The following is a 25886-nucleotide window of genomic DNA, read 5'->3' as shown; positions in this document are numbered from 1 at the left end:
CAATTATCACCACACTGCAGACTAATTCAACAGTGCACCCCTCTCACTCTGCTTTGAATGCACTGGAGATTGACATCTAAAAAAACCTAACATCTCATTTTAACAAATAAAGGCACTATTTCCACATACAGTTTGGAATTATCAGCAATCATGAAACCAGACAAAAAATTAATATACATTAAGCACTTCATCTTCTGATGGCTTCCTCTGAGTTTCAGTTATCGCCGTCTTCTCCTCATTTCCTCTCTTTGTATCTTCCTGTATTGATCTCTGCCTTTTCATCTCTTGAAAAAAGAGAAAAGACATGTAAAATTATTATAAAGCTTGATATTTGTGTATTGAAATGAGGTTTTTAATATATTTATTGTTAAATACTATTAAATCATAGGCCAGGAAAACATTTTTTAAAAAAATGTTCCTACCTGGTCTGTTCTCCACATACTGACTGAATGATTGAAGTTGAGTTTTTCTGACTGTAGAATCCTTGTTGAACACAACAGGATTTCTAAAACGTTCTGCTGCTTTTTGTAATTGTTCAGCTCGGTGATCTTCTGTCCCATTCTACCAGAAAAACAAAATGTGTAGTGTTAACAAGGTTTAAAATAGTGAACTCACAAGTTTGAAGGGTAAAGTTTTCATCATTGATTTTTCTAAATTTTCTGAACCCCAAAACTTAAATCATAGTTTTTGTGGGTAAGAAGCCCAGCTACTTACAAGAGGGCAGAATATCAAACTTTTTAATGGGTTACAAGCTTTTTTTGTACAGTTTATATACACTTTGAACTAATACCCTGCAAGTACTATTGCCTCAATTAACAACTTTGGGTGAAATATAGTTTAAAAATGTATCATTATTTAAAACAAATACCCCAAAACTTTGTAAACATTTGCACCCACATGATCTCTGATTATAAAGCCATGTTGCCTCAAGTCTTTTCCTTCCACTATTCTGTCCAGCAAAGAATTATATCGGTTTATATAGACCCACAGACTTGTATGACAAGAATAACTAGTTTCTAATTTTATGCCCATTGAGATAAACCACTAATGCTGGATGAAGGCTAAAAGGTAGGATTATAATACTACCCCAATGAACTGCATTTCATCAGCTATAACTTTCCAAAGCCAGATTTGTAAGTAAGCCCTTTACAGCTAAGGAAACTACAATTATCTTTTCCAGAGCTTCCTATGTTAATACTGGTAACAAATTCAAATGGTTCTATCAACATGAAATATCCCAGAAGACTGAACCATTGCAATGTGTGGAAGCTGCAGATACCGAGGTGCTGTGTACCAAACAAATATTTCATTTTATACCTAATCTTTTATTATTTTTATTAAGTGTTTTGAAAGTAAATAGGGAAAGGCTAAGATGCATGACTAATAGCTAAGCCTGCTGAATGCTGAAACTGGTTATCAAAAGCTACCAAGACTTTGCCCTTCCTCTGCATTGAGACAATCAGTAATGAGGGAGTTCTCCAATGGCCTATTCTCTAGCCTCAAGGAGGCCTGGGATACAGAATCCTCAAGGGAAGGTAACAGTTTATCCTTTTCCACAAACACAGAATGCCTCATTTATAAATGTGTAAACTGCATTTTATTTAAAAAACAAATCCAACTCGGAGCAGAAAACCCCAGAAGAACAGAGGACCAATGTATATATTCTTTGTAAATATCATTTTTAAGGTCTAAGTTAAAAATATCTATAGAAAGGTAAGTTCTAAAGATACACCTTTTGTTGGAATAATTTTTTAAAACTAATATAAATGAAAGACATATCAAATTTTATAATTTTTATAAACTACACTAATAGAAAAGTCTGTATTCTATTTTTTGCAAGTTGTCCAATAAATTTATGATCTGCTGTCACATCTTTTTTTCTTTTTGTTTTATTGCTGTAGAAAAACTAATTTATCACTTATTACCATATATATATATATATATATATATATATATATATATATATATATATATATGAATGAATACACACATATTTACTGCTATAACAATAACTAATAGTCTGAATACAAGTTTTTATTAAAATAAACAAACATGGCTAATTTTTTTTAGGCCTGGCACATGCTAAAATATCAGTGTGATTAGCTAGTAAATCCTATTTTAAGAAACCTTTTTATGATGAGGGACTTCTGCCACTTTACAAATGTATTCCTCTAAACCCGCTAATTCAGTTAGCCTTTTCAATCCATTGTATTATTCTTAGGCTAGCTTCATTTTGCATTAAATCCACTGCAGAAAGCTAAATTGAACGCAAAAAATCAGACTTGATCCAAGCTTCCTTTTGTTCAAAGATAGAGACTGAAAGTCCTTGGAGCTGCCACACACTTTCATCACCAATTTATAGAAACCGACAGTATAAGGGAAAAGCAATGAAAGTCATTGTTTTGGAACTTCAAAGAATCTCTGTATCTGGGGAAGGAAATCCTTTCAGTCAGCAGGGCAGTCCCCACAGTCTGCAGGTGGGTGAAAAGTTATACAGAACTGCAAGTGCCCCAAAGCCATAAAGATATTAGTCATAAGGTAAAGGAAAGGGAAGCCAAGCAGGGGTAGTGATAATTTAAACAGTTTAATAGTAAATAAAAATGAAAAATGGAACGTAGTTTAGTCTGTCAACGGCAAAATTATATAGCCATATATAGAGTCCATTTCTGGATTTTAATATTTATTTCTGCATGTACCACCTATCTAATTATGTGACAGAAATTTTATTACATTTAAATTATAAATAAATTTTACACCTATAAATGCTGGGGAAAATAGGAAAAACATATTAGATTTCTCTTGGCCTTCTTTTCTTAGAAAATCCCAAGATTCACTTCAAGAAATTCAGAATATTTTTTAATAGACCTTCTAATTTTCCTGGAATAATCAGTTTAAAGAACTAATTCTTTTTAAAAGCTTTTAATAAAAATATATTGTTATAATGAATTTTTTTTAACCAAACAATTTTTATATACATTTTAATGGGTAGATGCAGAACCTCCCCATAGGTCCTAAAACCAAAACCTCCCAACAAATCTTACCTTTACATCTAGCTCATAATCATCAGTCACAGTTTTCTGAGCAGCATTGTAGAGGGAATTTGCCACCTGTGGCTGAGCTTCTAGAAGCTTCTTCACTTTCATATCCACCACCAATTTACTGTTTTGTTCTGCTAAAAATGCAAATAGCATACATAACTGAGTTTTTAGTTCATCAATTTTAGAATAAATCACACATTATTATAATTTTACATGAAAGAAAGGGAGATGAGAGGATCTAAAATTATATAGTAAGCTAAGCATATGTAGCCTAATGGGTCTATATGTGAAAAGGTCTTCTTTCAAAACTCTACTCACAAAACTACGATCAATGCAAAAAATAACAAAAATAGCTTGGATTTATTCAGCACTTTCAGTTACACAGGGCACTTTAAGCTGACTTGACCTTCCATTTCCATGAGGACAAATGTATAGATATTATTGTTCCTATATTACAGGTGGGAAGACTGGGACTCAGAGTTTTATGACTTGCCCAGGGTCATACAATCAGGAAAATGTCAGGGGCAGGATTTGAATTTGGGTCCCAGTTCTAATTCCCCCTTTTTTCTTCCACAGGATGTGGTTTCCCACATAGTCACTAAAATCAATAAGGTCTAAGGATGCTTTGGGGCCCAGGCTAGAGCAGGAAGACAGGTTCAGATTCCAGCTGTGGGCCAAGGCACTTTAGCCCTCAGAGGTCCAAGCAGCTCTTTAAGTCCAAAAGTTTTAGAGAAGATGCTAAGCTACATTGGTAGAGGCAATTTCCTTATTCAGGGATTCCCTAGACCAAGAAAGTCATAGGTTTGGGATCTCTCTTTATCCCATTTTACTATTCATAGAAGTGCCTGGAAAGGGACATCTGAATAAATATTACTTCCATATATACATGTAAAGGAATATATATATGTGTGTGAGATATCATGTACACAATTGCAATTAAACAACCTATAAAATCAATATCCAAAATAGCAGCCATATGCAATTTAAATTATAGCATTTTTGTTATCATGCAAATTCCTATCATATTTTCAATTCTCATGTACAAGTTCTTAATATGACATAGTCATTCTACATATAGTTAAAATTATTAATACATAATTATTTACAATACATAATTATTAATACCTATAAGTATTCTATATTTTCAGGCATATATGTTACAGGAGTTATTTTTTATTTTCTCTTTATATCTCTAGTAGTTCCTTGCACATAGTAGATGCTCAATAAATGCCTGTTGAATTTGATTGTATTGGTATAGAAGTAGGTTCATATTTTATAATATTTAAAGGTAGTAAGCTAATAGTGTATGTTTATACAATTTTGCTTGTCTATGCCAAGGATATTCCAATATTTTTCTTTTTATTGCATTCAGCTAAAATAAAACATTAAGAAATATGGAAGCAACATTTGTCCAATTTTATTTAGCAAATGTTTTTATGCCTTATTGTATAATTCAGTATTTTTTTTAAAGGAAGACAAGATTTAACTTAAACAAATTTGATAACACTTAATTTTGGGGTAATTAACAAAGAATTTATCATATTAAAAAGACCATTTGACAAATGTAATTTAAAAAAAAAGACATGTCTTTCTGTTTAGACGTCTCTGAACAGTTACTAATATATTCATGATCACTCTTCAATTTATATCAATAGGCTTCTCTTTTTAACATTCTATAGACTATAAGTTACTTGAGGACAAGATCTGGTTTTTTTCTGTTTATATTTTTAGTGCTTTGCATATGCACATAAAATTTTAAAAATGTTGAATTGTATTATGGTAGAGAAAATATTTTATATGACATAAAAATCATAAAAAGTTTATGGGAACAAAATAAATTAATCATGATACTCTATATTTAATTTAAGCTATAGTCACAAATCTTGTTGGCTTGAAATACATTAAAAATGTAAATGGGAAAGCTTTATTTTTTAATAAATCAGGTAAACCTGACTATATGCATTAGGGGGATATTAACAGTCTAAAAAATTGGAAGTCACAGACATATTTCTTTTTATTACAAATATCAAATTAGAAGAAGATATTTTAAAAAGATACAAGTCAAGGTGATCAGAGCTACAATGAAACAAGCTAGAAATGTATTTCCTATCAAAATTCATATCATTCCAGCTACTGTTGGAAATAGGAAATTCCCTTCTCCTATCTAAGAAATGATTAACTATTGATTAAGTAATTCATTAGAAATTTGGTTTGTGAACATCACTTATTATCACTGACTTAGAATTAAATAAGTTATGAACATTCAGTCTCAAATCCTATTCATTACCTGCTCTTAATTATGGAATACTCCAGGAATCAAAGTCAGGTCTGTAAGTAAAATTGATGCTATTGGCACTTAACTTATTTGGGAGGAAAAGTAAAAAAGTGAGAATGGCCAAATTATACTTTTCCCTCTCCTATAAGCAAAACTATCCTGCACTTAATTTCAAAATGATAATTCGGTCTTTTGTTTCAACAAATTTGAAATTTTTCTTAGATAACACCATTTTTACATTTAAGTTTTCCTAATAAAAGTATATAGAAACTTTGAACCAGATCTCAATTTCTCCAAGAATGCTCTCTGTTAATCAGGAAATCCTTTGTCAGCTGCTTTACCTGAGGGGTGATGGTGAGTTGCTGTTTCAAATTAGGGAGGGAGGCAAAGCATGATTCAGGTCGGCATAGGGGAATTGAGCGGAGGGTTTTGGAATTACCAGAAATGTAGGGTCTTGGGATTACCAGAAATGCATTGTAATGTTTACAGTTTATCCTTCTTAGTTCTGAACATGAAAAAACTGAATAGTAGAGAGCCTCCCTCCATACTTTTAAATAATAAGAAAAAGCACCAAAGTACTTAAAACAAATGTTACATTTCATTTTGAAGGCACTGATAACCAAATTGTAAGTATGCAAAAAACCAAACAAAACCAAATGAGACTTTACTCTAAAAAGATGCAGGCCAATTAATGCTATGATTTAGTTGGGTCAGTCTTGGAGTAGGTCCAACAACTATATCATCACATAGCAACCAAAGAAAATCAGCAACTTTAAATGAAATTAAAAAAAAAAAATCCGAACATCACTGCCCAAGAATGTGATTTATATATATGGCACTGAATAATATAAGATAATTAGTTAATATATATATATATATTTTGTGACCAATCCTACAGAAACCTTCAGAATAAAAGGTTTAGAAAGTAAATCTTAATAATGGGAAGAAATAAGAAATTGCCTATTATTCCAATTAAATTTTTGACTTTAAAATTGAATTATAAGGTAAAAATGACAGGAACAAATTTGCAAAACTGACAAGATATGGGTATTACTTAATAATATACAAACACTTTAATAAAAATATAAAACACATCTGTTATTACAGAAGAAATAGCAGCAAAACTACATAAATACAAAGAATGCCATGCAAAAGCACAAAAAATATTTATTATTTAAAATTACCAGGAGAATCAAGGTCATTTTCTAAGTTAGTAAGTTCATCACCACCTCCCAAAACAAAGCCTTCAGGAGTCTCCTCGTTAGTATCTATCTCAATATTATCATCCTCATCTGTAGGAAGATGTATCAATAAAGTTAGGAGAATATAATTATTTTGTCTTATTCATGCAAAACACCAGTTCAGAGTCAGTGTTTTAATAACTGTTTATCAAATTCAGATTTGACACAGATCAGTAAGTGATGAAATCAGTCAGAGATGTTACTTTTATCACTAATGGATTAACATTTGTATTTTTAATTCATATATCAAATATGAATTACCAAATCAAAAAGTGCATATTACATAACATTTTTGACAACATGGCTTCTCTAAATCTTTATACCTCTTAGAGACAGTTCACTTTAATGTATAACTGCTACTATTACTAACATTCACAGATTGTATGGTAGCAAAAGTTACCAACTATATACCTTAATTTTATAATTGCATTAAATCTTGGATTTAAGAATTAAACAAATAAAAAAGGGATACTTTAATGACATTAAAACAATGAATTATTTGAACAACAATGTGAATATTAAGTAATTTGATTAACTGCTTATTGGTGATAATGTGACTACCATAAAAGGATATTCATTATGGATAGATTGAGATTGAGACTATGGTGAGAACAGAATAAACACTTACATATAAAGGAAAGTTCAGAAGCAATTAAAACAGGAGATTTTGCAAGACCTAGAACTGGGAAAAATTAATATTATTTAAAGTAACATGCTATTGAAATGGGAAAGCTTAGTTGGCTATATTTTTGACATTTGAATAGATTGGATACTGAAATAAATCATTCTTTCATCTTTAACTTGAGTAATTTAGCTATTTTGTTTCTTTTTTATTTGTTTTGAGAATGGTCAATTGGCAAAAATTTGGATTTATAATTCAGTAAAGCATATACATTCATTTACAGAAATCTTATTTGCATATCTGATACCTTGCTTTCAAGCATTTGCCAACTGTCACTGCCTTAATAGGAACTTCTAGAATGTGGAAAACATCTATTAACTCAAGTCAGTGCTTCAGTGTTCTATCAAGTAAAAGGAAATCATTCTTTTTTTATTCAAGGGACAGTCTCAGACACCAAAAAGTTTTAATGTTGCTATGACTTACTCCCTCAAAGTATTCTCTTAACTTTGATTTTTCAATTTGCTAGTCAATGTCTAAGTAAATGCTTAGTATGACAGCAATAGAATATAAAAGGCACTTCTCTATTAAAGAGTTTAAAAAGGTGAGACAAAAAATATATCAATATATAATATCTATAGAAACAGAAAAAGGCCAAGGGGAAGTCAGAGAAATCCCACAGGAAAAGTAACACATGTCATAAAGGACACCACTACAGGTATTTAAAGAAAATATGAACTAGCTGTAGCATTTAATAATGAATGGCAAAAGTTAGAAGAAAGTGTGAGGTTATAAAACTAATACTATAAGAATAAGTTCAAGATCCTGATATAAATAAGTTTGGAGATAATGTAATTTAATGTTATCAAGTCATACATGAATGGAAAAGAGTTGAAGACAGGCTGGTGTTCCATTGAAGGCTCCATTGATTTAAAATGAAATCCCTGAATATATAGGTCATGGACTTTAAGCTAAGTGTACCCAGAAGAAATGAGAACGAATTGGTTCAAATGTTAGTCAGCAATAAAGACAGAGTGCATCAGAGATGAAAGAATTTAAGAGGAGAGTTAGGACTTAAAGAGAGTTTGTAAAGCAGCAACTTTTGGAAAAAGAGAAAGATTAAGAAAAGTCACAAAAGAAGACAAAATTAGAAAAAAATTTGTTTTGATTTTAAAAAAGTAAATCTCTCCAAGATTATCTTAAACTTTAGATATCAGATATCAATAAAGTGGGATTCAGATCAAATATGGTTGATAATCACTCAATTCATCCATTTATTTTTCTCTATATTTCTTTCTGAAATCATTGTGCATTTCCAAACAACAAATATTTATTGAATACCTGCCATGTGTTCAGAATTCTTCCTCGGTTTTTAATCTATGCCAGTGACATTAAAAGTATAATTCAAGGGATCTAATACATCTTTCTACCACCAAACCATCTTTTTCTTTTCTTTGATTATGACTAGGTGAGGGTACAGTCTGAAAATATGGTCAGATATGGATGCTTTCAGGTTCTCGTGAATTGCAGAGAACTGAAGGCTTCATCATCTACCACCTTGAACACCCTATTTCAGTCAGTATGCTTGTGAGATGTTCAAACAACTACAGTGGTCAATGGCAGTTTTATTTTATTGGCTAGCTAGATGAGATCCCTATCTATACTGCTATTCCACAGTATGTTGAGAGGGCAACTCAATGTTTGTATATGTATTGCTGACCCCAGATAAAAGGATTACTATATGGGAGGGGGAAGAGTAAAAATTGATCCTTTATATATAGCTCAGCTACTTTTAAGAATGGATTTCTCCTTTTTTTTTTTTTTTTTAAATTTAGCGTCTTCAGTTTCAGGATAAAACCTTGAATTCTTTTAAACAATTAATGTTGCAGCATTTCTAAACACCTGTGACAACTCTTTATGCATATTAACCAGACTAAAAGTGCCAGGCTACCAAAAAAAAATTAGATCCTATATTGAAAATCTCTCTTCTGGGTTGAACCATGGTAGCTAGAAAATTAGGTAGATGAATAAGGTGAAACATGAGATAACTGGGAGGGAGCATTGCACAATAGAGTTCGTTATGCAACTTACATGCTTTAATAATCAATAAGCTAATATACCATATTGTATGCAAATATGTTTAGGTTTAAGCAATAATGTTAAGATGGCATAGAAATATAAAGGAAATGAGAAGCCTCAATATGGTAATCAATAGCAATAGACCAGCCCTATAATACCTAATAACTATCAAAATGCAGAACCCAAGAATCCTAATAAGATGATAATAGTATAGTATAGAACACTTGGGTGGTATAGAAAGAATTGACTTAGAGTCAGGATGAATATTATCTCACACATTAATTGGCTCTGTGACCTTTGGAAAGTCACATAACCTTGCTGACCCTCAGCTTTTTTTATTTGTAAAATGGAGATAATATTTAACCTTACTCAGTTGAGGTAAGAATCAGATCAGATAATACTTAGGGCTTTTCAAACATTAAACTCTCTATAAAGAAAAGCTATTATTATTAATAAAGTCAATACTTTTGAAATATTTGACCTGTGATTTCTATTTAGGGAGCTTCTGCCTGGTAGGAAACTTCCTCTTCTAATGTAGATCAGCATCTTCTTTGCAACTTTCAGCCCTGGAGAATTGTCTGGGTCAATGAGGGGTTTAAGTGACATGTCTAGGGTCACATAGTCAAGATGTGTCAGACATGGCCCTTTCAAGTCAGAGACCAGTTTTCTATTCACTATGTTATACTGCCTCTCATAGTAAAAGTATGCTACAATAATCAAAAATATCTGATTCCTAGAAATAAAAATGTTTTGTCTAATCTGGACCATAATTTCCTTTACAATTTAAACAGAGATCCCAACTGTACATTACATTTTCAGTAGAACCACCATTACCTATAAACTCAAGTGCTAATTACTGTGCGTGATTGAAATAAAAGATGGAAAATACTAATTTTAATGGAAAATACATCATTAAAACATTCTAACGTTAAATAAAGCTCATATTGGGGTTAGAACATTTTTTGATAAAATTCATATAGACAAGTACCATTCTTTCAGAATTAGCTACATTTAAAGTATAAAGTATTCAAATTATTCATACTTTATTTGTACTTAAAGATATAGTTGTTTATAAAATACATTTATTAATCTTAAACTAGATGGACTTTCATTTTTAACAGCTTTATGTATAATAACTGAAATCCAGTTTTAAAACCTAATCAGAAAAATTATGTGTCTTTCCAAGGCTCACAGAGCTAATAAGTATTCAAGGTAGGATTTTAACACAGGGCTTCCTAACTCCAAGCCCAATAATTCTTTCACTACCTAGGCTGCCTCCAATACTATCAGTATCATTATCATCTTATTAGGATATTTGAGTTCTGGATTAAAATATTTTGATAGTAATTGGATGTTAACAGGGTAATCCTAGCTTTATGCTTCAGATTACCATACTGGGAACTCTCTTTTTATTGACATTTTTATGCTGCCTCAATGCTTAACATTGTGGCATGTTAAAATTTCCTTTAAAATAGCTTACTTTTTAATCTAGCCCCAAACAAAATAATGTCTATGTTAGAAATAGTGTCTTTTTCAGAGTCCCACGATATCTGACTACAAGGATCTTGAAACCTTTGGTCAAAGCACATAGAAGAAACTATGGAAGAATTAGTAAGAATTCCCTGCATTTTTCTATTAGCTTTGCCTATTAATGTGGAGACAGATCTATGTCCTTCTGCTCTTACTCTCAACATCCAGGACTTGGGGAGAGTTGGTTCACTTTTCTGGATCTCAATTTCCTCATTTATAAAATGAGCGAGTTGAAATATTGTTGACTCATTCTGGACTTTTATTTGCTTCTTGAGAGTATAAAAGAATGAGGGAGGAACTAAATGAATTTAAGGATATTTCTCCACTCTAAAATGTGACTTTGTTGATATCAAGGGGGAGAGGATAGATGTAAACTTTTGAAAGAGGCATGCCTCATGGAAAATTGGTCTGATAGTCACTTCTGCTTCCTCTAAGATGCTGATATACATACATTATATATATATATATATATATATATATATATATATATATATATATATATATATATATATATATATATATATATATATATATATATATATATTCCTTGCCTAACTGACATATTATCCATTGGAAGGAAGCAAACAGAAGTTTTCAGAAGTTTTCTAGTTCAATTTCTCACAGCAAGCAAGAATCTTTTTTTTTTTTTTTTTAATAATGTGTTAATATTAGTGGCTAAATAGACTGCTAATTTGTGCTTCTGATAAACCATCAGTATACTGTTATATCACTACAAAAGCAGTTCATAGTCATTGCTAAAGAAAAGTGATGAGAGATAAGCAGAAAAGACATTTTTAATTACATTATTCAGCTTGCAGGGGGGTAGTTTTGTTTTTCAATAAATTTGCTCTCTTACCTAATCCTGAGGAAGCCAAATCCCCCCAATATTGGGGTCTTTAATCACAAAATTGTTTTAAAAGTTTTTTTCCTAATTGTATTTCAACAAAATTAGTTTCTCTTGTAATGACAGATTTTATTTTATGCATTCAAAAACATTATTCTGACAAGGGTTCCATTATGAACCACTGTACTAAAGGTTCAAAGCTCATGATTCCCATTCCCTTATATGAACTGATTACAGGTAGATTTAGAGGGAAAGACAATTTAATTAAATGAATTTATGTCATAGTTTTAAGTCCAATACCCAAATCGGGTATTTCTGTTTTAAAAGTACCTAAATAAATCTCAGCTTAGTGGAATTTCAGAAAATGTAACTAAAGAAAAAAGATTTCTTTTGGTCGTCCACCAACCTTTTCTCTTTTTCAAAGTTTCTCTTGGCAAGGCCCTTTCTAGTCTGAGCTGTTCTTCCCAATGAAGGGAATGAAGGAGAGGGTTCAGTGAATGAGAGAAAATGATGCTATTGCATTCAAAGTTAAGCCTGGTCACAGGATAGCATTTGCTCTCTCCTAATGCTCAATATCTGCTAGAGAAGTAGGCATCCCTTAGGCTAACTGATCTAGAATCTTCAAAAGGGCTTATGAGCAAACTTCCTATTTCATCTATTCTCTCTTCTTCACAGCTGATGCTGGGAATACTCTCCTTGTTCTCAGTTCCCATAACTCTAATGCTGATCACCAGTCTAGTCCACATATGATATTAGTTTGTTTTTTTTTTTTAATACTTTTGGGGGAAACTAAGGAAGACCAGCCCATGGTCTTTGCTTTCTTCAGCCAGGAAAAACACAGACCTTTCCATTTGGTCTTAAACAAACCAGCTTTAGCTGCTTATTCAGACTAGCATGGTAGGCTAAATCAGTTTTGACTTTTGGGAGTCAGGATGAGGTTAGAGGAGCTGGCTTGCCTGTGCAGCCAACATCTCTTTCTAGACTACTAACTACTCCATTATATACTCAATATTTAATTTATTACTAACTATAAATATATAAACTTTTTTTTTTGTTAAAGTAGTACACTTAGCTAATCATAACCTTAAAATTACATCACTGGTTGTCATGTCCTCACCATTGCTATTATGGGATAATGCTTTTTGGAATTTTGAAGGAAATCTACATTGGCAGCACAAGGAAGGTATATGTGAGAAATATGGAAGAACTTTCCTAAAAAGTGAGAATTGAGCTTATAAAAGAAAATCAGTAAATAGACCTAAAACATATCTTCAGAATATTTTATATACAGAATGAATTATTAGCATATCAAATGAAATTTCTTTATTAAATATCAGTAAAAGGAAAATTTCCTGGTTTGAGAGAAATAAAATCTTATTTGTGGAAAGTTGCAAGCAGTCTGGTAATAAACTTGCTATAAAATGATGGAGAAATGGTGAAGGTATAGTAGTAAGAGACCTGGAATGATAAAAGAGTTCAAAGATCTTACTTATTCAGGAGAGTTCAAGAAACTAGATTTATAATCTTTATGAAGCAATAAGATGAAGGTTGTAACTCACCAAGATATAAAAATTCTAAAGGAATAAAGTGACAGATACAAGATTATTTGCAGAAGAAGCTTTCAAATTTAATGAAAAGAGGGCTTGGGCACTATAGGCATTTAGTTGAAATTTCTCAGCCAACAGAGGCATTTAATATATAGAATCAACCAAGAACAGCAGCAACAGGAGCAAATAGTGTGAACTCTTTTCAAAGAATTATTCTTTGTGCCCTACAGCTTTGGCTTGCTTTGAAGAAACATTTCCTTTAACTTAGAAACATCTTACCCAGGCTTCAACCCCTAACTCCTCATTCTAGTCCATACTTGCCTTCTCTTCAGAATGATCTCAGAATTCTGAGATTAGCTTAAAACATGCAGTATTTTGGCATCATTTGCTAGATAAATATGGAATGTATTGATAGAAAAATACAATCCTTCCAAGCATTCTATTCCTCTTGGATCAATAAGGCAAGAAATTCCAAATCAAACATAGGTAGAACTGAACATTATCAGATAAAGTTCTCTTTAATAATGAATATTTAAAATAATATATACTGGATTGACTGTGAATATATACTGAATGACTGTGAGGCTACATGAAAAATAGTCCTTATTGCAATAAGCTTGATATAATTTTTGTAAAGTGTTAAGATGGCATCCAGAGAACAAGAAGACTAAGTGAGACTGGTGTTCAGATTTTGACCAGATTTTGAATTATATTCCACGTTGCTTTAGCAAATATCATTGGGAAGAATACAACTTTTAGTGACATTTTGAATCAAATACTATGTTATAAACTATATGCAAGTGACATGCATCAAAGAAATGGGCCCAGTGATTATTGTTCCCATATAATATGCTATGATGAAAATATTTTAATGGCCAAAAAAATTATTCTAAGTCATCCTTTATAAAAATATACTAAAAGTAAAAAAAAACACAACAAAAAAACCAAAACCCTTTCTTTCAAAGTTTACCAGCAAAAGGTCACATGTACTCCTGTATGTTTGAAGTTTTATTTGAGTTTTCTATAAAATAATCATGTAATAATCAGTGTGATATCATTCTGGCCCAAACTATAAAACAGCTCATATAAACTATATCTTTACCAATGAACATTGTATTTTTTGGACTACTGAGCATTAAAGCAGTAAAATTTGAAAATACAAAAAACGTTATCTGATTTGCTGGGTTTTCCGACAGAAATGTCCACTTCACATCCTTACACACCTGTAATAACATTTTGAGGTATGAATAAAAGTAATGGCCCAAAAGATCCAACATGGATTTTTAGTTTGTTACTGGAATATGATACAACCTTCTTTAACTCACCTCCAGATGCCTTTGACCTTTCTTTCAACTTTTCTGCAGCTATTTCACTATAGCTGGGAAGTTCTGACATCTTCACTCCAGATCGAGCTTCTGCTATTAGCTGACGAGCTCGCTCTCTCAGCTGCCGACGTCGCTCTTCATCTTGCTGCTAAGATATATTGAACAGTTGCCAACTCAGTAATTGACAGAAATGCAATTTCATTCTCAATCTGATCATCATGATAGTAACTGGTTTACAGCATGGTGCTTGGCCCACATTATAAATAGGATGCTCCATATCAGTTAGGTGTCACACAATTTTTAAAGGCATCCCAGAATCAGATTTTTTTTAACCATTAAAAATTACTGTATTAAAATACTCATTTAAAAACATTTTGAGCTAGTTTTTTAAAGTAACTCTCTGGTAAGATATATCACTAAGAAAATGATTAAGAATTATATTTAAGAAGATTTATGGCCATGTTAAATCAGTGTTTTCATAAATTGAATCACAGGTATAGAAAAGATCCATGATGTAGAAATAGAATTAATATTTTTGTCCTTTAAAAGCATAGGATTTAGCCTGACAACTGTTAATAAAAACATAAGAGTTCATAATTTTGTAATATAATATTTACCAAATAAAAGAAATTGACAGCTTTTGTGAGGCAAAATGGGGAGTATCCATTGTTACATAGGATAGTAAATATTCAGTTTATGAGTTGTATAAAACCCTTTTAAAACTAAAGTAATATTTAAGTTACAATAAATTCAAGGTTTGTTAGTTGAGAAGATAGAATCTATCAAAGCTTCTAATTTAAAAATACAAAACATTGATTTGCTCAATAAATATTTATTGATTTCAAGATGGGGGATATGGAAGGTACTAAAATGAGTAAAACATGGGCCTTTATCTTCAATCAATATCAATTATTTATTAAACAGTGACATGCTAAGTCCTGTGCTAGGAGTTCATTTAATCTCTCACTATAACCTTGTGAGAAAGGTGCTATTATTATCCTTAATTTACAGATGAGGAAACTGAGGTAGAGATAGATCAAGTATTTGAATTGTATCTTAAATTCAGAGAGGGAACTCCATGGGGGTGGTCAGTACAAAGGAAAAGAGGTAGGGGATGGATATGTTATGAATGAAGAAGAAAGAGAATGACAGTTTGGCTGTATTACAGAATGTTGAAGGATAAATTTATAATCTCAGAGGGGGAGATAAAACGATAACACAAACAACAGAAATCTAAAGTAGAATTGTTAAATACCAAAAGAAAGACATAAAATTCTGAATTAATGTAGAAGAGGGAAAGGTCTCTCAGCTAGATGATCAAGGAAGCCTTCAAAAAATATTATAACTTGGCCTTGAAAGAATACATGGGATTTCAATAGGAAAAGAATGGAAGAGAGTGGAACAGCAGGTACAAAAACATGATGCAGTAAAATGTGAGGTGTTTTTGGGGAGGGGGGATAAGAACTAATCAATGTCCAGAGAAGTATAGAAGAGCTATGGAAGGCAAAGCTGCAAATATTTGGGATCACATTTTGGCAGATAAAATAAGATAAAGGTTAAAGCATTTGAATTTTATTTAGTTGGTAATGAAGAAATGACAAAAGATTTTTGAGCAGAAAAGTGATTGTTTTAAGAACATTAAGCTGGCAGCCGTTAGTAATATGGATTTAGGGGATAAAACTAGACATAAGGAAGACAGGAGGTAATTACAATAGTCCACATGAAAGGTAATGAGTATCTGGATGATGTAGTATCAGTGGGAAAAAAAGAAAGGATGAGTAGGAGCAATATTGTAACAATGGAACTGGTATAATTTGATTATTTGATATGTGGGGCGTGAGGAAGTAAAGATGCTTGAAATTTAGAAGTTGGGTCATTGGGAAAATTGGTACTGATAAGACGAATACAGAAGTCAAAAGGAAAAATTGGGTTGATGGTGTGGAGTATGGATGGTGTGGATGCTTTACATTTGTGTTCTATGAGATCATGAATGAGTTGTGTTGAGTTCAATATATAAATGGCCACTACAGCTGGGGAGAAAGTCAAACATTCAGGATTGGCAGTTTTTTGTATAGATATGATACCTGAAGTTTTAGTAGATGAGATCACTAAAGGAAAGAGGACAGAGAAAGAAGACTCTAAATGTGGAAGTCTAGAAAACAGTTGTATTTGGGGGTGGAATGGGGACAAAGAAGAATGCATGAGAAAAATATCTGAAGAGAATCAGAATGATGTGTTGTCACAGAAGCCAAGAAGTGAGAATATTTCTAGATATATTTAATAGTGTCAAATATTGCAAGAATAGAAGTATTAATATTATTGTTAGTGACAACAACGTAAGATAAAATGCAATGTTCTTCACCCCAACCTCAATGAACAAAGTGCCCTTTCCTTTCTTTACACCTAAAGAGATTTTCATCAAGATACAACAGAGCAAGAAAAGGCATCCCAGTGTCAGGATTTTAAGGGTACAACTTAGCTAGATATGTGCCTTTAAGCTTGAGCTTATTCAATATAAGTACACTATGCATGCAGGGGAAGAATGAACTCCCAGTTGGTGTACATTTTGTACCACATATTCTTATTATATTGCTTTATATCTTTTCATAAAAGCTAACAGAGATTATTGGCTTATAATCAATGTGAACAACACTGATGAAGGATTATGACTGATAGTATTAAAAACCCTCACAATTTTGAGAACAAACCTACAGATCCTGAACCCTCAAAGATAGTGCCAAAAATCCCGAGGGGAGCAACATTTAGGACTTCAACTGGTAACTGGGAGTGTCCGATTCTGGGAATGATCCTGAAAGTGTGCTACCAGAGCAAGAATCAACACTCATATAATATATTAAGTTTGCAATGCACTTTACATACACAATACTCCTGTGAGGTAGCCACTAGGGATATTGTTATCCTAATTTTCTAGATAAGGAAACCAACATTCTGAGAGGTTAAGTGACTTGTCCGTGGTCTCACAGATACAAATACTGGAGGTGAGATTCATACTCAAGTGTCTCTGAACTCCAAGTTCAACATCCTACCAACTTTGAGATAACTGGTGGTTGGATTTCGTTGATAGAAGGCCACTGATAACCTTTAAGAAAATAAGTTTCAATAAGAATATTAAAGGCAAAAGTAATATGGTAAGGAATTGAAGAGACTGGTAAGAGGGGAGACAATAAGTCAACAAGCATTTTTTAAAATGTCTACTATGTTCTAGACCAGGGGTTCTCAAACTACAGCCAGCTGAGGACGTTTATGTGGCCCACTGGGAGACAGAGTGTGAGTTCTTGTTTTTAGTAGAGTCCGGCCCTCCAACAGTCGAAGGGACAGTGAACTGGCCCCTATTTAAAAAGTTTGAGGATCACTGGTCTAGACACTGTGTTAACTTCAGTGACACAGAAACAAAAATGAAATAATCCTTGCCAATAAGGAGTTTATGTTTAGCCAGAAAACAGAATGAACACACACACATATAATGGGAATATGTACAAAGTAATTTTGGAGGGGAGTTAGTAGCCATTAAAAGGGAGGACTCGAGGATCCTCTTCATCTAAGGAGGTGGCACTGGAGCTAAACTGTGGAGGGAGTTAAGGATTCTAAGAGATGGACCTAAAAAGGGAGAGTGTTCTAGACATGGGGGATATCTGGCATAGAAGCTGGAAGACTAGATACTGAATGCTGTGTATGAGAAACAAGATGACCAGTTTGGATCAGTGAGGGAAAAGTGTAATTTGTTAAATAGCTGGAAAAGTAAGTTCAAATTAGGTTATGAAAGGTATTTATTCCTACATGTAGAGTGAAGCCAGGTTGACAAAAGAGAGGAATGATACGACCAAAACTGTGTTTGGGAATCATCTGAGCAGTTATGTGAAGCATGTATTGTGGAGGGAAGAGATCTCAGGTAGGAGAACAATTAAGAGGATATTGAGAAGAGACTAGACAAAAGACCTGAAAGGTGATGGTGACTGAGTGACTAGGATAGAAGGAAACAGATAATAGAGAAAGTAGCATTGTGGAGACTTGGTCTGAAGAAGACTGTTGAGTCAAAGAAGACTTCAAGGTTGTGAACCTGGGGACTGTAAGAAGGGTGGTGCCCTCAATGGTAATGGGGGAGTTTCAGGAGAGGGATGTGTTTGAATGATGGTATCACTAGTAGAGGGAAAACAATAAACTCAACCCAGGGGAGTGAATGGTTAACAGCTACTGATGAACATGTAATTTGTCAGTAAACTAAAGGAAAAAAAGAGGAAAGAGTTGTAGGCTTTTCTGGACTAGACCCATGGTTCTGCTGTTAGGGGAGAAGAGAGACAATTAAGTGCTTAACTTTCACATATGGCCCATTTAAAGAATGAAGGGGCCCTTGTCCCAATTATCCCTATATATATATGCCAAAATGTTTTATGTACAAAAACACCTCCTACCAAGAATCTGCACCAAATCAATATGTAACAAAAACTCTTTCCCCAAAACCAACTCAGATGAAATTAGGTATTTGCTGAATACAACTCATTCCTTCAGATGAGGGTTATCATTGGATTTTAATATTTTTCATTTGGGAAATGACTAAAGTAATTATCACAGCTATAAGTCATATTAGTTTATGTATAGATATATTAGATGATGTACATCTGAAATAAGCCAAAAGACAAAGAATAAAAGTTTGACTTCACTTCTATTAGAGCAGGTGTGAAAACTATAGCATATTGTACATATCCTAGAGCCCCTTTCAATTAAGTGATTGCACTAGATGTGGTAGCTGCCCAGTTTGGCCAAGCTGATGAGGTGGCTGTAGTTGCTCCGTCCTCTTTCCTAGGGCTGTGCTGAAGTTTGGAGCCTGCCAGGGCAGTCTTGATTACATCTTTAGCAAGCATGGAATAGTGCATTTTAATAGGAGGGAGGTACAATTGCTTGAAATTATGTTATCTTCAATCATTTTCCCTTTAATCCATTTAATAGTTAATGAATAATGAAGCAATAGCAGACCTATAATGAAACTTTTAAAATCTGGTATCCACAATGTTTTCCCTTTTATCCCCTAGGAATTTTAATTTCATGTAACACCACCACAAACTATTTGTCTCCATCAATCCAGCACCAACATTTTTTTTGCCAAGATGCCCTATATTTTTGGGATTCTCATGATTTTGATAACTTCTTTCTCCACCTTGGCTGAAGTGATTGTCATTGCTGCTGCCATCTTATTGTATCACAAGGAGGCTGGGTACAATGCTATGCCGTTTGAATCCTGATTCTGGTATGTCCTCCCTAAGAGCAATTTAACAATTATATTTAATATCTTCCTCTATAACTAACTGATAGTGATGTCAGTGAATCTGACCCAGTGAATAAAATGTCCCAAGATATCATTTAATCAATTAACCTAAATTAGCTTTTTATAAAGGGATACTTACTGAAAAGATATAGCAAGAACCAGCTCCCCTAAAATGTCTCCTCCCACCACCACCCCTAAAAAAGCATCAATTTTACTTACTACTTCTATCACCTCAGTCAGTGGAGTGAGTGGGTTCAAATTTAAAGTGGCTGCAGCAAAGCATTCACCCTATCATGTTCTTGTCAAGAGAACTCCTTCAGTCAAACGTTTATTAAGCATCTATCATTTGCCACATATTGTGCTAAGTTCTGCTGAGGAAACAAATAAAGGGGAAAAAAAAAAACAGTTGCCTATCTTCTCAAGAAGCTTTTTGTTTAGGAGGGAGACAGCATGAAAACAACTATAGACAAATAAGATATATAGGATAAAATGGAGATAAGCAAAAGAGAAAAAAGCACAAGCATTAAAGAGGGTAGGAGAAAAGCTTCTTCTAGAAGATGGGCTTTTAGCAGGAACTTAAAGGAAGCCAGGGAAGCCAGGAGGTGGAGATGAGGAGGAAAAGAATTTCAAGCATGGGGATCAGCCAGTGAAAAGGTCCAGAGATGGAAGATGGGAGTGTCTTGTGTGGGAAACAGCGAGAAGGCCAGTGGCACTGTATCCTGGGGCATATAAAGGGGATTAAAGAGTAAGAAGACTGGAAAGGGAGGGGAGGCAGATTATGAAGGGATCTGAACCCCAAATAAAAGATTTTACATTTGATCTTGGAAGTAAAGGGGAACAAGTGGAATTATTTGAATAAGGGGTGACCTGGGCAGACCTGGCCTTGAATAAGATAATTTTAACAGATGAGTGAAGAAGAGACTTTTAGAAGAACACCAACCAGCAAATCACTGCAACAGTCTAGGAGTGAGGAGAGAAGGATCTGTAGCGGGCTGGTGGCAGGGTCAGAGAAGGAAAGAAGAGGTATTGAAGAGCCATTATGAGAGTAAAACTGTCAGGACTTTCTCTCCTCCCAATCTCCAATCTCCTCCTTTCTCTCTTCCCAATCCCCAGACTACTTTGTGCTTACTTTAGGATTAGCACATTCACTTTGGCCTAACTAGTCAGGGCTGGTTTTAGTTGCAATTTGAGGAAACCGTAAACAGGTCCCCATACTCTTCCGACTCTCCCCCACCCCATTTTCCCCATCCCAGACATAGTGATTTTTTAAAAAAGTACTATTTTCTGTTTTTTTGTTGTTTGTTTGTTTTGTTTGTTTTTTTTTGTTTGTTTTTTTTTGTTTTTGTTTTTTGACTCTTTGAAGTCTCCCAAGGCATAGTACCAAAGGAAAGAAGATAAAAACAGGAGGTGGCCCTTTTGGAGACAAAGGCTTGCCTGGTGGAAGGAAAGACAGCCTGGAGGAGCTACGTGCTGGACCCGCAAGCAATGGGCCACCTCGTGAGCCAAGGGCTGCACCATGCCCGGAAGCCAGAGATTGACTCCTTCAGTAGCAGTGCCGCATCTGGCAGTGAACTGGTGGGGGGAATGCTTTGTATTAGCTGCTTTAAGTTTGAACCCATCTCCCACCATTCCCCTCACCCTCAACTTCCAGGGACAGAGATAGTAGAGGGAGGGTATACTCAGTCCAGATTTGGAGATGATGACTATTTTTTTGTTTGCTTGTTTTTCTTTTGTTTTTTTTTTGCTTTGGTTCTTGCTATATCTTTTCAGTAAATGTGTTTGTAAAAGTTAATTAATATTAATTGATAAAGTGACATTGGGGCATTCTCACTGTCATATATACCAAATATACCTAGTAAATATATGTTAGGAAAAAAAAAAAACACATCACCAAAATGAGAGTTCAAGCTTAGCATCAGAAAGACAAGCTGCCCCTTAAGGGTACACTTAGAACCCTGAGGGGAGATGGAGCGGTCCCTTCACCTGACTTGTCAATCTTGGGATAAAGAACCTCCATTGTTTATGTGGGTTTCAAGTGAAACTGAGAGAAAAGGAAAGGTATTCCTAGTGGAGCAAAACAGTACGACTACGGACCAAGAGGCACCTTTGTTAAAAGAGGCATTTTTTGCTTCTTTTATGACTGTTTTGTGTATATTCCTTTAATTAAATCTTTTTCGTCCCTTTTTATGTTTGGGGGTTATCAGCAGGAAAAATCAATAGGGAAATGGTCAAGGATAAACTGAATGCCAAAATGTGTACTTGATTGCTAGTAAGTTAGATATTTTCTTCTGGGACAACCTTCCATTTTTTTTCTAAAGACACACTCATAACTTCTAACAACATATCTTAAGGGTTGAAGGAATCACTAAGAGATCATGAGTCAAAAATCATTACTTTGTGAAGAAACTGAGACCATACATAGTATCATAAATTTAGAGCTGGAAGGAACCTTCATTTAACCTTACCCGCTTAACCATTTAACCCAACACATTCATTTTACAAATGAAATTTAGGTCCAGAAAAATTAAGAGACTTGCCTGTACAGGTAGTTGCAGTAGCACCAGATCTACATAAATTAAATGACTTTTCATACAAATAGTGGCAGAGTGGGGACTAGAATTAAGATCTCTTGACTCATCATAATAATCTTTAGATGCTGCCTTCCTTTTATCACTTGGGTGAAAGGAGGGAGAATGATAGAAAGGAAAGAAACTACAGAACAGCTACAGTAAGAGACAGTAGAGTAGTAGAGATGGGGGTTGCAAGAGGAAGCATCATAAAAAGTAAAAAATTATAACACATAGCTTAAAAGTGGCATTTTTAAATATGGGAAAAATAGGAGAAACAAAAATTCAGGTTCAAATTACATGATAAAGTGAAGAAAATGCTAAATTTATATCTCAAAGTTAAAAAATCTCAAAACACTAATGAAAACTGAAAGTTTACCCCAGTATCAAATTTCAAATTAATTTCATTATATAGGTAATAAAAAATACATGTAGACCTAGAATTTAATTAATTAAACTAAGATGTAATAATCATGGATAATCTTAACAGAATTTGAATGAAATAAATTACTGTATCTTTTTGAAATTGAAATGGGAATCTATTCTTATAAGGGACAAGTAAAAATTCCATGCTTCTATCACTCCCCCCAACCAAAAAAAAAAAAAAAGGGGGGGGGGGAGGGGGAGAGGGAAGAGAACACTTTCCATCTGCAAAGGTTTCTACAGAGTGCTACTTAGCTTGGGCAATCATTAATAAAACCAACACTAAATCCTAATTAGCTACATTTTATCCATTTCCATGTAAATTGTTTGTTTGTACCTATTTACTCATCATTGTTCTTCATACAATAGAAAAATGCAAATGAACGAATCAGAAAGCAGCCCTAATGGGACTTTCAGTTTATAACCATTAGCCCAGAGGTGTGCTGTAATTCAATTCTCTTAGCAGCAAGATTTAGCCTCATTAACAGCCTGCATGGGCAGGTTACAACTCATAAAACCCTACAGTAAACAAAGTACGTGGACACAGCACCAAATCTTGAGCCTGACTGACAGAATTCTAGTTCCCTATCAGATTGCCTTGGTTTACTTTTCTCCTAATGTCCTAACGCTACAGAGACAATTTTGCTTGGGCCAAGAGCTCTCCAGTGGGATAGCATATCTGCAGTGTTTGTTTTCTCACTTCTTACCTTCCCTCAAGACAGAACAGTCAACTAGGGAAAAAAGTATTTGTTAAAAGTATAATTTGGAAATGTTTACTATTATTATACTAATTAAATATACATTTTAATTTAATGAATTCTATCTGACAAATTTCTTAACTTCCACAGTTCATCACAACTAAAATGGTTTCATTTAACTATTTCTTACAGAAGTACCTCAATAAATCTGGGATTTTGCAGTGAGTGCCATAAAATATTTTAAAATTGGATTATGTTAAATTTAATGGCCATTCAAACTAATAATCAAGTGGGTATTCTTCAAATAATAAAAGGTCCATAAGTGAATAAATACCTAATTCAGAAAGGAGACCAGAGGAACTGTGTTAATTTTACTTTATACTGTGCCCCCACAACCAGTAAAATATATATTTAATTTTATGTATATATCTGATGATGTATTAACTATATATCTCATATCTAATTTGACAACCTTAGAAGAAAAATAGAGCAAACTCAATATTATTTTCTTATAAAAGGCAGCAATTCAGATTTGCACCTCATTTGTTTATTAATGTCTAAACAGGAGAAAAACTGTGTGTGTGTATGTGTGTGTATGTACATACAACTGCAAATACTTTTAGAAACTAATTAGGGAAAACAAATACAATTATTACAAATGAAAATGACATAATTTAAAACTCCTATATAAATCAGAAACACTAATTCACTTTCTCATCTAGTCCAGGGGACCAAAAAAGTCAAATTTTTGTTGTTGTTTTGATATTAAAGACTATTTTTAAAAGCTAATTTTTAATGGACTTATCTAGGTTTCATACTTAGTCTACAACAAATATCTGTTACTTCTGAATGGACTAAAATTATTGCCAAGTTAGTATTCTGATTCTTTCTATTATTTAGAGTATTAGCTTCATAAAATGTCTTTTTCTGTTAATTAATATTAAGAACTAGTCTAAACCACAAAACAAGTTGATGTAAGTAGCCAAATTCCTAGCAAGACTGCCCCTTCCAACACCATCCTCAATTTAATATTGTTACTAGAAGAACTGTAATCACTGGTAGTTAAATAACCTTTTCTGAATAAATACTTCTTTAAAAAAATCAAGATTATTCAATTTTATATTTCTAAGCAGAGAACTGTAATGGGCTATCCACTTCTGATGAATTCCTCTTTGTGGTACAGTCACTTGAACACTGAAGGTAGTTAAATGGCAAAAAGAAACGAAATTGTATATATTGATATTATGGATGGTTGAAAAACTCATGTCCAGGAACTTACATTAGTTTCCAGAAAACTGCTGGATATGTCATATACATTTAAACTTTTTCCTCATGACCAACATCCTTAGCAAGGAGTAAGGTCTTTCCATGGCATAATACCAGACCTATTTTAAGACATGGTACTTATAATACTGAATATGAATCCTAGAACTGATGAACTAATAACAATGAAAGATAACCATCTTTCTTTTAAACACACTATATTTGTGAATGTATAAAAATTTAAAAGTTTTAGCCTGTTTTTTTGAAATTAAAAAAATCTGCTAGGCACAAGGAAAACTTCACCATTATAGGACAAACTCCCCAAGAATGAGTAATGTAATTCCTTGTTTCCCTCCCATAAAAATGTATTGGTATGCAATTTTTATATTTCACAGTTCACCGACATCTCGGCAAGCTTTCTTCCACTGCTTCAATGGTGCTACTTTTAATTTTATCCTCCTTAGTCGTAGTAATTAAAGTGATCAGCAGTGGCATCCCAGCGGCTTTGACACAGCTACAACCCCCTAACAGACTTTTGCTTTTAAGGAGAAGGGGAAGAAAAAGAACTAGAGTTTCATTTCACAGGAACAAGAAAATCAAGCTTCTCCAATCCTCAACTTTATCCAATTGTTCTTTCAGCAGTCTTTGGATCTTAAGAAACAACTAAAAATGGCTGCCATAGGGGGTCCTTTTTGTACTTGCCGAAAACGTCAATGACTGACATTACTTTAGTCCAGAACGATGCTATGGATTTGTGAAGGTGAATTAGAACATGAGAAACTGTCATTGTAGCTACAGAGAACACTGCCTACCCAAGGGTGTCCTTTCAATAGTATTTGATGTTTGCTGTAGATTTGGTTTAAAAAAAAACCATAAAACAGAGGTGGAGTTTTTGAGAAATGTACACAGGTGTATATATATATATGGAATTAAGTTTAGCAAAAACATTTCTTTTTATATAATTATAAATAATATCAGTATGTAATTTTGTTGAGTTTCATATATGAAGAATAAAGAACCCAAATAAATTCTAATCCATCTCAAAACAAAAAGAGACTATGACTTTACTTAACACTGCTAACAGTTCACATGATTCTTCTTTCCAAATTACTCATGAAATGCCTCGATTACATAGCAGGAGCTAAGAAAAAGAACT

General features: G+C 33.4%; 1 protein-coding gene across 1 annotated transcript in view; it reads right to left on the bottom strand.

Annotated features, from left to right (window-relative positions):
• EHBP1 (EH domain binding protein 1) overlaps positions 1-25886 on the bottom strand; it is a 342552-nt gene that overhangs the window by 66909 nt on the left and 249757 nt on the right. Inside the window, exons 16-20 of the mRNA XM_074287029.1 lie at positions 14499-14646; positions 6498-6605; positions 3042-3169; positions 423-561; positions 178-284 (exon numbers count right to left, since the gene is read on the bottom strand). Coding sequence (XP_074143130.1) covers positions 178-284; positions 423-561; positions 3042-3169; positions 6498-6605; positions 14499-14646 — 630 coding nt within the window. The remainder of the gene's footprint in view (positions 1-177; positions 285-422; positions 562-3041; positions 3170-6497; positions 6606-14498; positions 14647-25886) is intronic.

This window comes from Sminthopsis crassicaudata, chromosome 2 (genome assembly GCF_048593235.1).
Source record: "Sminthopsis crassicaudata isolate SCR6 chromosome 2, ASM4859323v1, whole genome shotgun sequence".
Classification (NCBI taxonomy): domain Eukaryota; kingdom Metazoa; phylum Chordata; class Mammalia; order Dasyuromorphia; family Dasyuridae; genus Sminthopsis; species Sminthopsis crassicaudata.
The sequence above is the reverse complement of the archived record's forward strand: the minus strand, read 5'-3'. Positions and strand labels throughout refer to the sequence as shown.